Genomic DNA, 14,351 nt, shown 5'->3' on the forward strand with positions numbered 1-14,351 from the left:
TTTTCTTTTTTTTCAAGGGACCCCCCCCCCCCCCCTCATTATATGTTTACATATATTATGTAGTAAGTGGTAACCATTTCACTTCTGTCAACTATGCTTTACCAGACGGATGTGTAACATTGAAGGGCTCGACTATATGTCGCTGCTCCAATTGTTACCATTGGGCCGACCAAGTAGGTACCTACAGGTAAGTTTGTTTCCTTTGGTTTTTTTCATCCGTTCATTTCGCCTTTCTTGTGTTCATGTTTTTGAAACTATTATAAAATACATATATTTCCAAAAACATAAATAAACTTACAAAACAATATAAACCGCAAATTTGGGAAATGTAAAAATGTTAGCATAGTTTTAAAAAATTGATAGCATTCTGCATTTAAAAAATGTGTTCATGATATTTTTTAAAAAGTTAATATAATGGGAAAAGGTGTTCATGTAGTCTAAAAATGTTTCGTCTCATGAAAAAAACTAACATGTACCTAAAAAATGTTTAACACAATTTTGAAAAAAACTGATCATGAACATGTGTTTGAGAAATGTTAATCTTGTATTTGGAAATTGTTAAACATGTATAAAAATGTTTCAGGTGTATACGGAAAATGTACAATGTGTGTGAAAAAGGGTGGACATCTAAACCTATATTTGAAAAAAAATCATGTATTTGAGAAATGTAAAATGCACAAATTTTCATATGTATTTGAAGAATGTACAATATGTATAGAAAAACTTTTGAAAAGTATGAATCATGTATTTTAAAAATATTAACCATGTTTAAAAAATGTTCCTGTTTTATACAAAAATTTACATGTGTATGGGAATAGTAGACATGTGTTAAAAAACAAGAAAAAATGGGAAAACATAAAATCCAGTAGAGAAACACAGAAAACCAAAACCAAAAGAAATCCGATGAAAATCGCAAGGAAAACACACAATAGAGAAAAACAAAAGAGAAAACCGATAAGGCGATGAAAACTATACAGAAAACCAATAGAAGGAAAGAAGAAACAAAAAACCCTATAAAACCCAAAGGAAATCGAGAAAGAAGTAAAACAAAATAAAACCGATGAGAAATGTAAAGAAAACACACACAAAAAAGAGAAAACAAATGATATAAGTAATTCTTTAATTCATTTGCATGCCTTGTATTTCACGTGGACATAAAGAGTTGCAACTCAGTGCACATTTGGCATACTATACATTATTCCTATGGTTTTAACTGATTGATTGCTTACTTAGAAATGCCGATTAGGAGTGATGTTGTAGAAATAAATGAAGTTTCCTTGAAGATAAACAAATGAAGATTACATGCTTGTGTTACTTGTAGATAGAATGATATGTCTTTGATTTTATTTGGCATGTGGTATATGAATTATTTTTTCTTTCAGAGCAGTGTAATTGACCTATTTATGTTGTGTTACAGCTTGGAATATAATTTAAGTTTACATTATGAAAATTATCCTGCTTTGGAGTGCGGCGTACTAATAAGTATATTACGAAGGATAGATAAATTACACACACACACACACACACACACACACACACACACACACACACACACACACTGTTGGATAAACAAAGAATCATGTATAAAACACACACAAGGCCATTGACCACATAATTTTTGGACCAAATCAGGTAATTTGCTATGTACTTCATATCAGGTTTGTGATGAGGAATTACTACTGCTATTTGTATTTATGCAACTCAGAGTAAAATTTTGTATAATAACTTCGCAGAATGAAATGATATGGAAACTATCTACGTCGGCTTCAGGAACATTTACTCTTCTGAAATAATATCACTATACCTTTGGTCTTCAAATGAAATTGGAGGCTGCTAAGTGATGTATTTTAAAAATGTCTTTTGCCAGTACCTCTTAATGTACTAGATGATGAACAGGCATTTAATTTTCATAATGTTCATAATCCATATGGATAAGATAAAACGACATAGTAATATATAATGAACGTATGCGTATAGCATTCTGGCTGTAACTTTTTGAGAAATGTAAGATGATGGTGTTTTCACTTTTTATATAAATCATCTTCTATATAATGTGTTTCATGTTGCTACATGCACAAAAATCACACATGAGACATATGACTCCAAGTGCAATAATACTGAGTATCTAGGGGACACACAGAACAAGGCCGCTAACAAAGCAACCTCCACGGGCCTTCAAGCATTTTTCAAATGCTTGATTAACATTTGGGCCCAAGACATGCACTGTGGCAGTGAGCCAGATCAGAAAGTTTTATCATTTTTTATACATGGTCAATATTTTTTCTATACGCATGTAATGTTTTTCAAATGCTTAATTAACATTTTTCAAGTACTTGTTCAATTTTTTTCAAATGCTTGATTAACATTTTTCAAATACATGACAATTTTTTAATTTTTTTTGCATATACGTGATAAACATTTTCGCTATACACATTTGACATTTTCTAATGCTTGGTCAACATTTTCTAAATGTTTATGTAAGTTTTTTGTAATATATATTTATAATTTTTTAAATATAAACAAAGTAAAGGAGTTAAGCAAAAAAGAACATAGAAAACGTTAAAAACAGAAAAAGAAGGCTGTAGCCTCCCGGGCGGCTTTGCCGACCCATCTGGGGCTCTCGGACACGAGGCTTGCCCTCTGTCTCCTTACGTTGAGACATAGGGGCGCCCTGCGATTGATCGATTGGGGGAGGGGGCGCTCGGGTGGTCAGACCAGGCCGCGGTCCCAAAGCAGTGGAACAAAATGAAATGACCTGATAAAAAATTTGGGCCCCTTAGGATTTGGGGGCCGCATGCGGTCGCACTGCTCGCACAGCCCCCTAGACGGCCATGGATCAGTGGGTATAAATATATAGTTAGCAATTTAAACTAATAATCTTCCCCCAAGTAAACCAACAAACATCAACTATAAGATGTAATCAACACTACTAGCATAGGTGCCAATCTGAGATTTGATACAAAGATTGAATACAAGAGATTGACTAGGGTTTATAGATGACATGGTGCTAATGAAGATATTGATGAAGATGATGACTTCCACAATGAGGGAAGCATTGGTACACCATTCAAAAAAAGAGGAGCGTTGGTGATGATGAAGGCTTCGATTTGCCCCTCCTGGAGGAAAGTTTCCCTAGCGGAATAGCTTCGCTAGAGAGAAAATGTGCTCTTGCCCTGGTTCCACCTCGAGACGGCGACCTGAAGTCCCAAACGTGTTCTCTCTATTTTTTTTTCTAGGGAAAATGAAGATATAGGACAATGGACGCTGGCAGAGGAGGCTTAGGGCCCCCACAAGGCTAGGTGGCGCCACCTACCCTTGTGCGCGGTTGGTTGGGCCTCCTCTGACCCATTCTTGCTCTGGTATTTTTATATATTCCAAAATAAATCCTTAAAAAGTTTCACTTCATTTTCAGCTCTGGAGAATTGTTATCTCTGTTGTAGCTTTTTCATGTCAGAATTCCAGCTGCCGGTAGTCCCTTGTTTTGATGTATCTTGCATTTTAAGAAAGAAAAGGCATTAGAATTGGATTAAAAAGTGAAATATAACATTGAAATAAAATAAATCAGTAGGAAATAAAGATGCAAAATGGACGTATCATGCTTTTAGTAAATTTCATATCAATAAATTAGCATCTTGTATTTACGGTAATGTAAAAAATCCTAACTACCAAAGCCTAGCGTAAAATCGTACATATGCCACTGATCGAGAAGCGAAAAGGCAATCACAGTGATTGCACTAAAGACCAGAACACACGTGAACACAATCTGCCTGTGTGTTCTGATCAGCGGGGTGACTGTGTTCATGTGTGTTCTGATGAACATTGTACAGATTTCAAAATGAAAATAAGAGAATGAACTAGCGTAAACCATAGAGTTGTTTAAATATGAACACTGTACAGATTTCAAAATGAAAATAAGAGAATGAACTAGTATGTTTTTTGGGTGGGCGGGTGTATTTACATATACATGTTTGTATAGTAGTACTCTTATGCAATATCATCCTACTCTAATTATATTATTTAGTAAGCAGTAAACCATTTCACATTTGTCTGCTATGCCTTTATCATACCTATGTAACTTTGGAGGGCGGCTATATGTCGCTGCTCTCCCGTCCTTACTATTGGGCCGACCAAATAGTTCATTTTTACCTTTCTTTTGTTCATATTTTAAAACCATTATAAAATACATATATTTCAGAAACTTAAATCAGCTTAAAAAAATTAGAAACCAATATTTGAGAAATGTTAAAGCAGTACAAAAAAATTAGCGTAGTTTAGAAATTGATAGCATTAAAAAATATTCACACATTTCAAAAAATATGTTCATGACAATAATAAGTGCGTTTATACAATAGAAAATTTTCTTTTGTAGTTTTAAAAAAATGTTTCATAACATGAAAAAAAATCAACATGTACTTGAAAAATGTTTAACACAAATTACAAAACAATTCATGAACATGTGTTTGAAAGAAAATATTAATCATGTATTTGAATATTATTAAACATTTCTAAAAAATGTTTCAGGTGTATAAAGATATGTACAGTGTGTATGAAGAAAATTATATTTGGAAAAAAAATTATGTATTTGAAAAATGTAAGTGCGAATATTTTCACATGTATACACAAAATGTAGAATATGTATGAAAAAATTTAGACATCAAAACATATATTTGAAAAATAATAAGCATGTATTTGCAAAATATGAAAATATTAACTGCGTACAAAAATGTTCCCGCCGCATACTAAAAATATTAACTTCGTATAAAAAATTAGATATGTGTTAAAAAATAAAAAAAAACAAGAGAAAAAAGGGTAAAGAAACAAAAAAAAAACTGAACACAAAGAAGAACGGTGAAAACCATAAAGAAAGCACACTAAGGAGAAAAATAAAATAGAAAACCCTATGGAAACTGTAACAAAGAAAACCAGCAGAAGAAAAGAAGAGAAGAGAGGCCATATAAACCCAGAGAAAATCGATGAAGACCATAAATAAAACGCAAAGAAGAAGAAGAAAAGAATGATTGAGAACAGAGGGGAAACTCCTCCTGTCTTATTCTTATAGGACTATAGGAGATGAGAAGACTCGAACCCGGACTGGCGACAGAACCTTTGTGCTGTCTACCACTCCAAAAGCTTCTCAAAGAAGCGAAATAAAACGACTGCATACATATGAATGTGGATATCTATCTATTACTATGTTTTTCATGACAGGCCAGCACCTAAAATAAACGCGCGGCCTTAGTTTTTTATTTTTTTATTTTAGGGGTTCGTGCGGGCGGGCTTAGCTTTTTTTTTTTGAGACAACCTCCACGGGCCTTGAAGCATCTGGCCCTTCCTTTTTCCCACTCTCTTTCGGGCCCAACACGCGCACTGCGGGAGTGAGACAGATCCATCCCACCCACCCACCCCCAACCCCGTCGGCCACCACGCGCACACACACAGAGGCGCAGACCCAGACGAGCGCGAGACCGGACCGAGAAGAGGCGGACGGCGGCGATGGGCGGCGGAGGCGCGCACGGCGGCACGACGTACAAGGGCTACACCATCCCCCACAACAAGCGCTGGCACACCATCGCCGGCAAGGGCCTCTGCGCCACCATGTGGTAATCGCCCGCCCGCTCGATCCCCTCTCCTCCCTTCCCCCGGCCCGCGCGCCTCCCCCCGCCGCTCCGACGCCCGCTTTCCCCGGTCGACCCTGGCCCGAACGGTGGATTTGATTGGGAACTCTTTGTTCCAAACGCACGATTTGGGGATCTAGAGTGGGAGGTGCTCGGTCGCGCGTGCTGTCTGTCCGATCTGGTTCTGTCTCGGCCATGCGATTCGCCGCCCGCTCCGTCGCCGGAGCCGTGGTGATTGTAGTAGGAAGTTTCATAGGGAGTTGTTGTGATTTGGTCTTCCAGGTTCTTATACTAGGAAGGCAACCACCTCCAGCTGCATTTGCCCTGTGCTATTCTTGAACAAAGACCAAAAAGAAATCTCCCCTTCAGCCGTAGCAAGCGGTGTACTGTGCCGTTCCCAACGTTACGACAATAGGGTGATCATCTACCCAGGTTAGCAAACAAGCGGGGTTGATCATCTGCACAGGTTATCATATACTCTGGTACCTTCAACCGTAGTAACTGTGGTGCGTGTCATTTTTATCAGTTTCCAACCATGCGACAAGAGGATGACCATCTACCCAGGTTAGCAAACAAGTGTGTAATCATGTTCCCAAGGTTCAGGGTAGTGCCTTCAGTATGAAGGCCTCATGCTGAGCATTAAATTTGAGCAAGCTGGTACTGGTATATCTTTACAACCTTATGTCAAGTGAAAGAGGCGCCTGGTGTTAGGAGTGTATAACCTTTGTATCTTCATTACACAAGACATCTGGAACCTATAGTAACAACCAATCAACTATACAAGAAACAATGATGGTTTAATCCATTGACCGTTTTCTCCATCATAACTGGAGTAATTATCAGTTCGCAACCAAAATGCCATGACTTCAGGAAAAAGAACACACACATGCCACAAAGAAGCATGTTAAGGCTTTTGTTCCACTCAGCTTTTCTTCTTCAACCTGCTGAATCCTTTTTGTTATTTTCCATTTAGTTATCAAGTCTTTCACCGCCCATGTCCAGATTCTTCCTGCGTAATTTACCATAACCAGACTAGCGTAATTGCATTGATGCTCTAGATCAAAATATCAAAGTTGGCTATGTTTTTCAAATTCAAACTTGGCATCTTCGATTGTAGGTTGATTGTGCCTGTGCTCTGTATTTTTAAGCATATCCAGGCATAAGTATCATTCTATATATCTATCCTTAGATCTATAAACCATTTATTTTAACAGCACGCAAGCTTTTGCTGTTACAAACTTAATCAAAGTTAACCTCTCTACAGGTTTTGGATTTTCTACAGGGCTAAGCAGGACGGCGCTGTGCTCTTGGTATTGCTCTATTCTATTTCGGTTTTCGTCCTTCCACTCTACACATGTTCTTGATTTACTTGCATACATGGTTAATGATATCAATGTTTTCAGGGTATGCGTCATCCTTGGGATGGCCATGATGATCACGCGCATGGTCATGGACATGCACACGAGCATGAGGTATTGGCTTCAGATCACACCTCCACTCTTTTTGTATGGGCTTTTGTCCTTTAACTTTCTGTGAACGAATTGAATTGGTTGCTCCTGTTTCGTTCCTGGTCTTGTTAACAGTCTGTTTGTTATCTTGTCAACTTGATCTGACTGTTCTTCTCTTTTGCTATGAATTGCTTTGTATTGTTGTTTTCAGCAGTTTTACTTTTCATAATGTGAGAACCGTAGTAGTAGAAATATTGCAAGATTAGAGGAATGTTGGTTTCTGCATATCTTATCATCTTCAATGTTATCAAGTTTAGAGGCTTATTGACAGATCATTACAACTCAGGAAAGCAAATTTATCACGTGTTGTGAGTTGCATAATCATTTTTTAAACCTTGCTGCATAATCATTTCAATGGCATGCTATGTTTATGCGTGTCTGTAGGGAGTTAGAGCTACCAAGTAGTGGTAGTCGATGTTATACATCCTCTTGGTAGTTCTTAAGACAGTTTATCAACTGAGGTCAAAGTTACGTTTTTCTTATCTAGCATGCCTAATTGATTATGTTCATGATAAGCCAATGCAACAACGTCTTTCTTTTGTTTGCCTTTTGAGAGATAAACATCAGAGCTAATGCACCCTGGCCTGTTCTTTCATGCAGGCTTCATCATCGTCATCGCCGTCCCATTGAGCTCAACGCTGAAAGCGGCTGACAGAGACCCTGACACGTCGCATGTTTCGACGCAAGTCTCTGCTAATAAAAAACAATCACAACTATCATTGTTCACCCCTGTTGTTTGCGAGTATATTTTTTTTTGGCACACAAACTGGCTTTGTTATGTATTTTGGTTTGGAGCTGTGGCGTCGGTGGGAATGCTCCGGCGTGCATGTGTTGTTGCTTATTGTGATAGCTGCAGCTGTTGTCGCACGCTCTGAGAAATCCTCTGACAATATATGTATCCCGTTCGAGTAGCGCATTGCAAACATGTCTAAGCGTTACTGCTGTTTAGCACTCTTAACTTCCAGTAGTTAGTGTCAAGTAGCAAGCATGCCTAAGCCAGCCCAGGTGTTCAAGCTCCTGCAGCCGGCTGTTTCTATTGGTGATGATCTGTGCCCCCGTGCCATGGCAAATATACTTATTTTGCATATGGGTGGTGTTCGAGCGAGCTGCCTATAGCCTGTTAAGTCTGGCCGTCTGGTGAACTCTGCAGCCCCTGATGCAGTTGTGCGTGCGTGCATCGATCTCTGCAGCTCCTGATGCGGATGTGCGTGCGTGCATCGATCGTACTAGCAACTAAATAGGAAGTGACTGAATCCACGCATGCAATGCAGAGCTTAGTGGATATATCACCAAATAATAGTATGTATATACTCTATGATTCTGAATCCTTAATGTAACATCTAGTAGTAGCTGCTATCAATTCAAAAGAAATGAGGCGGTTTATTATGTGGAAACTGGGTCAAAATCATGATCCAGTTTATGTGAAAAACTGGATCAAAATTCATATAGCTCGAGGGGCAATACATCTTGCGGAGGCAAGAAACATGAAAAACACACACACAACAAAACACCGGGCACCAGCTACAACACAACACAAGGATGAGCTATCTAAGATGTAGGTGGTTGGGTGATGCAACACCGGTTATGTCATAATCGCAAACAAAACAACACTAGCAAAAGAGAGGTGTTCAGCCAACACACATCAGCATCCGCTCCAAGCTTCAGCGGTAGCCCGCATTAGGGCCGTCGAAAAGGGTCGTATGCTTCAGCGGTAGCCCGCATTAGAGCCGTCGAAAAGGGTCGTATGCTTCAGCGGTAGCCCGCATTAGAGCCGTCGAAAAGGGTCGTATGCTTCAGCGGTAGCCCGCATTAGAGCCGTCGAAAAGGGTCGTATGCTTCAGCGGTAGCCCGCATTAGGGCTGTCGAAAAGGGTCGTATGGTAGCCACTGTTGAAGTAGTGCCCCGCTTGTCCTCCAAAGGGAGTGCTGCCGCAAGAGAACGAGATTTTTGTAAAATTATTTGTATGTTCTTATCTATGCTGTCATTTGGTCATTCTTTTTTAATAATGTGCATCATTTGGTATAGAGGTTAATATCTTTGTATTAAATAGCTAGAGATGAGATAAAGGATCCCATATTCTTATTGCTCTAGCACATGTCTCATTTGTTCAGTGTGAAATATACAACCTCCTCGACTGGCTCTAATGGAATGATATGACCACTCATGTTTCCTCAACATATTTAGGAATGAGAGGCCCCAGGAATACTGGAGGAAGCAGCACGATTCGACACTGAGAATATCATGTTTTGGGTTTAGTCTGTTTTGTTTATGTTTTTCTATGCGTTCGGTCTTAGGGTCTGCAATACAATGGGGCTGTTTGGTTTGTAACTAAGTTTGCCAAAGGTTGCCACACTAAGGTTAGACAAGTTTGACCAACTTAGATGAGTGGTTCAAGGCACACCTTAGGCAAGCCACACTAGAGTCCCACATGGCATACACACAAAAAGTATGGCAAAATTCTCTTAGGCTTGCCAACTTGTGGCTCTCATTTTGTTTAATTAACTTTAGGCAAGCTTGACAAAAATGTGTGGCAAAGTGTGGCAATGCAAGGCCTAGAACCAAACAGCCAATGTATATCAGTTGGGGCAGAAGCAGAACATTACACAGTTCTAGGAGAAAACAGGGTTTAGTGTCTAATTCCTGACCATCTTTGCATGTTCTTGAAAACACAAGACATGTCATTCTACCGATACAAATTAACTTGATTACTTTCACTTCGAAACAAGTCCAGGCGGTGGTGAATTAACTAGTTTCCTCATCAGCACGAGGAATGAAGCTCCATTTCCATATCATACAATATTTTTTTTACCATTATCTCATGCTACATCAACTATTTTATCACAGGCCTGGTTAACAGAATTGACTGCTTCTAGCCTTTGATAAATGTCTCGTTAAAGACACCTATCCCCAGATCTCCTAATCTTTTAAATTAATCTCATTAAAAGTTCAATCTAAATGAAATTGTTAACTGATCCTAGTCTTAAAAATTATCTCACCAAAAACACCTACTCAGATTTCCTGATCTAAATGTTCCTACAAGGCAACCCATTAGTCAGCGAGGGACAAAAGGTTGCAAAATACAGTTGGATTGTCCCTTTGTTACAAGTTACATTTTTCACATGGTCCACACTGCAAGAACAACATAATTAGCAGCAGGCAAGACGTTCATCTGAAGCACCTTCAAATAAACTGCCATTCATGATATCTGCATCACCCACATAAAAGTAAAGAGTTAAGAGTCATGGATTATCACAGATGTAAACAAAAGCCTATTGTTTGCCAATGTTTCTCGCCATTGGTGTTCATCTGGCTGTGTTTTCCATATCTTATTTGAAATGGACAATAATTGTGAAGATTATACAAGGTGCAGACGTCAAAGAGTTGCAAATGGCATACGACGATTTCGAAAGAAACATCACTAAGTAAACTGCGAGTGATCTTTTTCAATAGTTCATTGTGTTCCAATTAATCACCATATGGTATGGTCAAAGTGTTGGTAAACTGCAAACCGTATACGACTAGTGACTACATTATGAATTTATGATGCAAGTCAGGCCTAACCAGATCATGCCACATAGTATAGAAAGTCAGCAGGCCCATCATAACTGATATATTAATACCACTAGAGATGCCAATCAAAGGAAATATCTAACTGTACTTCTCAAGTCAAGTGAGACTGAAGAAATGAAATTGGCCCAGGTCTAAAACTGATAGTGGACATAAAGTAATGTCAGGGCAACTGGCCCTAACATCATATATTGTACAGATGCAGATAAAATTGTTCACAAAAAAAAGATGCAGATAAAATCAAATGAGACTAATATTTACAAAGTCAGGCAAAAGGCAGATCTTATTCTCTTGAATGAGTAATAAATAATTCACCAAAGGTTAAAGTATTCATCATTTAGGCTCCAAATAATAAAATAAAATCTAGGTTGACTTAAAAACACAAGCTCACTATGCAGCTTAAATCTGAAACATTTGAATTCATGTTTCACCGAAAGACAAAGAATTAAGAAAAGCAATACAAAATAATCAATTTATGCATCTACCCAACAGCAAATAAAAGTTCAAGAAGCACGTACCAATTGATCTGCAGCGGGTCTGGTGACGGAAATCTTTTGAGCCTCCTTCTAACAGAATATGACATTGATTGACAACAGAAGTAAGAAGAAAACCTGTAGCTAACTAAGTCCATTACCCATCTCATCGGTTTTGGAACTCTTATGCTGCCATAGGTAAGTCATGTTAACAGACCAACAAAATGTGCTGCAAGGAAATTTGTTGTACCAGGAAGCAAATAATAATTGTATATCACCTTGCTTTTTTTGTGCTTATGCACGTCTGCCGAATCCTCCGTCCCCTCATGCTTCCTCTTCTGAACAATTTGCGGACATATAAAGTATAGCTAAGTGATGAGTAAGACTTGGAGATACTGAAGTTTTAAACATAGAGAAAATGCAGCGACCTTCTCATGATGCTTATCCTTTTTCCTATCCTTGTCCTTGTCTTTGTCTTTAGACCGATCCTTATGTCGATGTTTGTGCTTCTTATGCTCCCTGTCCTTATCTTTGTCTTTGTGCTTTTTATGTTTTTTCTCTTTGTCCTTGGACTCACTTTTCGGTTTGCCCGAAATGGTAGGTATACCTTTTTCAGCCTGTTGATTGGTTTAATTGTCAAGTGTATGATAGGAAAATGCAATATAACACCATAAAGCAAGTAGGATGGCAAAAATGGTCTTACAGAGGGTAAATCTACTGGAGCAGTTTCTCGAAGCTGAAATGCTTGCCCCAGTGTTTCCATATCAAAGGGCTTAATATGAGGAGGCTTATCCCTTAAGTATGCATTCTGAACGAGTTGATCTAGCTCCATTCCTTCTCCTTTCCGAATTTCAGTGTCCCCCACTACATTGTGAAGGTAATGTGTATCTGAGATTGCAAGTGGCAAAGGCCTCTTGCAAAAGAAATCATGGTGCGGCTCCAATTTGTACTGACTTATTAAATCAACAGCACCAGTGAGCTCCCTAGGTCCTGAAATAGAAAGAGTCATATTATGGACTACCAGCATTGCATATAACCAAGGCAATTTGGAGAAGGATGCGCATCAAGAACCATGCCAGGAAAACGCACTCATGCATACAAGTACAATGGGCACTTATTTCTCTGGTAGGGTCCAATAAAGTAGCTTATCAGGGGGCACAAAAGACAATGTGGTTGTTCCATTGTTTTCGAGTCGCGCGACTAGTCGATGAGTCACAAAAAAATGTCGACTAAACGTGTCGACTAGCGACTCGAGTTGCGACTAGTCACAACTGCAGGCTCAACTTTTTCCGAGTCGCTACCCCAGAATGACTCATTGACTTGAAAACCCCGTTGTTCAACATATAGACAAAAAAATGTCAACATGAGGAAATTTTGGCGGTTCCAGAGATGCTGCCAGCTTAAGGTATCAAATGTAGGACCAAGATTGACTGTCCAAGTTTGAACGTCGAATCTATATTTCTTGTGCAATATTTTGCTGATGGCTACAAGATAAGAATCATAACTACAGTAATAGAGAAGTACTTATGTATACAAGTCGAATGGCATCAAATGTGTAACATAACCCAGTAACCCACATAATATTGGATTATTTATTATTGATTAAAACTTGAATCAGGGCGGTCAAAAGACAGAGAAAGAAACAAAGGGAATATCAGATAAAAAAGGACAGACCCAGTGCATAGAAGCTCCCACACAAGGTGGGGTCTGGGGAGGGATTACAGGAACCTAGTCTTACCCCTGCAAAGTGCAATGCAGAGAGGCTGGTTCGAACCCAGGACCTCTTGGCACAAGTGGGGAGGACTTCACCATTGCGCTAGGCCTGCCCTCAAAGGGAATATCAGATAACAAACACAAATAGGCATGGCAACATCACAGTACTTAAAAAAGGATATCAAGTAAAGTAGATGCTTAATGAAGCAGAGGATGCTCCCAACCGGTCGGTTTCATCTTCAATGGTGAGAAATCCTTTAAACTTCCAATAGTGTGTAGTATAAACATCCATAGTTAATTACAGAGGCAAAGTTCCCTAGCGGAGATGAATATGCTTGCCAATGCTACTTTTCTGCATTTTGACAAAAGCAGTACCTTTGCCAAACTTCTTGTCGTCAGAATCCATCAGACTGAAGCTCGACCTATGCACAAGTCATCTTAACCTGAAATTCCATTCGACAATATTTTACAACTAATGTTCGAAAGTGGAGGCAATCATTCTCAGTAAAAATTGTATGAGCAGCACTATCCCAATTTGCTTTGGGTTCTTTGACTTTCTCCATCTACCATTACCATTCACCATTCTCACATTAGCATTGAAAGGCAGAATTAAATAATGTAACAAAAATCTCCATATCGTAGCAAAGATTCACAGTACCAATATCTAGGAACAGGACCAATATATAGCACTGACGATATCAACAAGAAAAACCTGGCATCATTCATCCATCTAACAAATTAAACAATCAATCCATCCATCCATCCATCTATCCAATTGACACATCGATTCATCCATCTACGCAACAAAGTTTTTCCATCTATCCAATTTATAGCTAAAAAAAGAAGAAGAGAGAGTTGGAAGAGAGAGGATGGCTCACCGTGGAGGAGTGGAGGACTGGATGATCTGCAGCTTCGGGACGGAGGCGCCGTGGGCAGCCGGTGCAGAGGGGCGCGGCGGCAGCTTCCCGTTGTCCTGGCTGCGGCAGAGGGCAGAGGGGCAGACGGCGCCGTGGAGGAAGCTGGGCTGCGGCGGGAGTGGGTCCCGGCGGCGGCGAGGCGGGGCCGGCGGCGGCGAGGCGGGGCCGGCGGCGGCGCTGGAACCCTAGCGCTGGCCCTGCTCTAGTTCGAGCCGAGCGAACAGATGAGGCGTCGAGGCAGGGGCGCTCGTTTTCTCTGTACAAGTCGTGCGGGCTCGGTGGCATTCTTGTGGTAATAACCTGTTGCAATAGGGGCACTCTGTTAACTCTTTTCTTTTGAGGGACTAGCCAAAATCCTCATATTCTGGGAAAATCCAACTATTTTGGAGATTTTGGATTGTATTAGGATTCTTTGAAGATTTTGGAGAGGCAATCAAGTTCTTTTGGCTAAAAAAATATCAGACCGAGATTCTCCGTAATCTACTCAAAAGAACTGGCCCCTACATGTGTGGTCACCAAATCCAGCCTTAAGAGCAACTTCAATGGGGCGACCCATTT

General features: G+C 39.6%; 2 protein-coding genes across 3 annotated transcripts; one reads left to right on the forward strand and one right to left on the reverse strand.

The window, feature by feature from the left end:
• The first annotated feature begins 5,384 nt into the window (after positions 1-5,384).
• Positions 5,385-8,061, forward strand: LOC125518809 (NADH dehydrogenase [ubiquinone] 1 beta subcomplex subunit 2-like). Its single transcript, XM_048683677.1, has 4 exons — positions 5,385-5,600; positions 6,880-6,925; positions 7,019-7,087; positions 7,724-8,061. The coding sequence occupies exons 1-4, from the start codon at positions 5,494-5,496 to the stop codon at positions 7,751-7,753; spliced, it is 252 nt and encodes an 83-aa protein (XP_048539634.1). The 5' UTR covers positions 5,385-5,493; the 3' UTR covers positions 7,754-8,061.
• A 1,804-nt stretch (positions 8,062-9,865) lies between these two features.
• On the reverse strand, positions 9,866-14,028 carry LOC125518808 (probable mediator of RNA polymerase II transcription subunit 19b). 2 transcript variants are annotated; one of them, XM_048683676.1, is made up of 7 exons: positions 13,755-14,026; positions 13,252-13,319; positions 11,867-12,153; positions 11,592-11,780; positions 11,442-11,501; positions 11,209-11,352; positions 9,866-10,328 (listed from the first exon to the last, which is right to left on the reverse strand). In XM_048683676.1, exons 2-6 carry the CDS (start codon positions 13,280-13,282, stop codon positions 11,308-11,310), a joined length of 612 nt encoding a protein of 203 aa, XP_048539633.1. In that variant the 5' UTR covers positions 13,283-13,319; positions 13,755-14,026; the 3' UTR covers positions 9,866-10,328; positions 11,209-11,307. The 2 variants fall into 2 exon arrangements, with proteins under 2 accessions (XP_048539633.1, XP_048539632.1); XM_048683675.1 differs by having other exon boundaries at positions 11,209-11,501; positions 13,755-14,028.
• Positions 14,029-14,351: the final 323 nt, after the last annotated feature.

The sequence above is a fragment of the Triticum urartu genome, chromosome 7 (genome assembly GCF_003073215.2).
Source record: "Triticum urartu cultivar G1812 chromosome 7, Tu2.1, whole genome shotgun sequence".
In the NCBI taxonomy this organism is placed as follows: domain Eukaryota; kingdom Viridiplantae; phylum Streptophyta; class Magnoliopsida; order Poales; family Poaceae; genus Triticum; species Triticum urartu.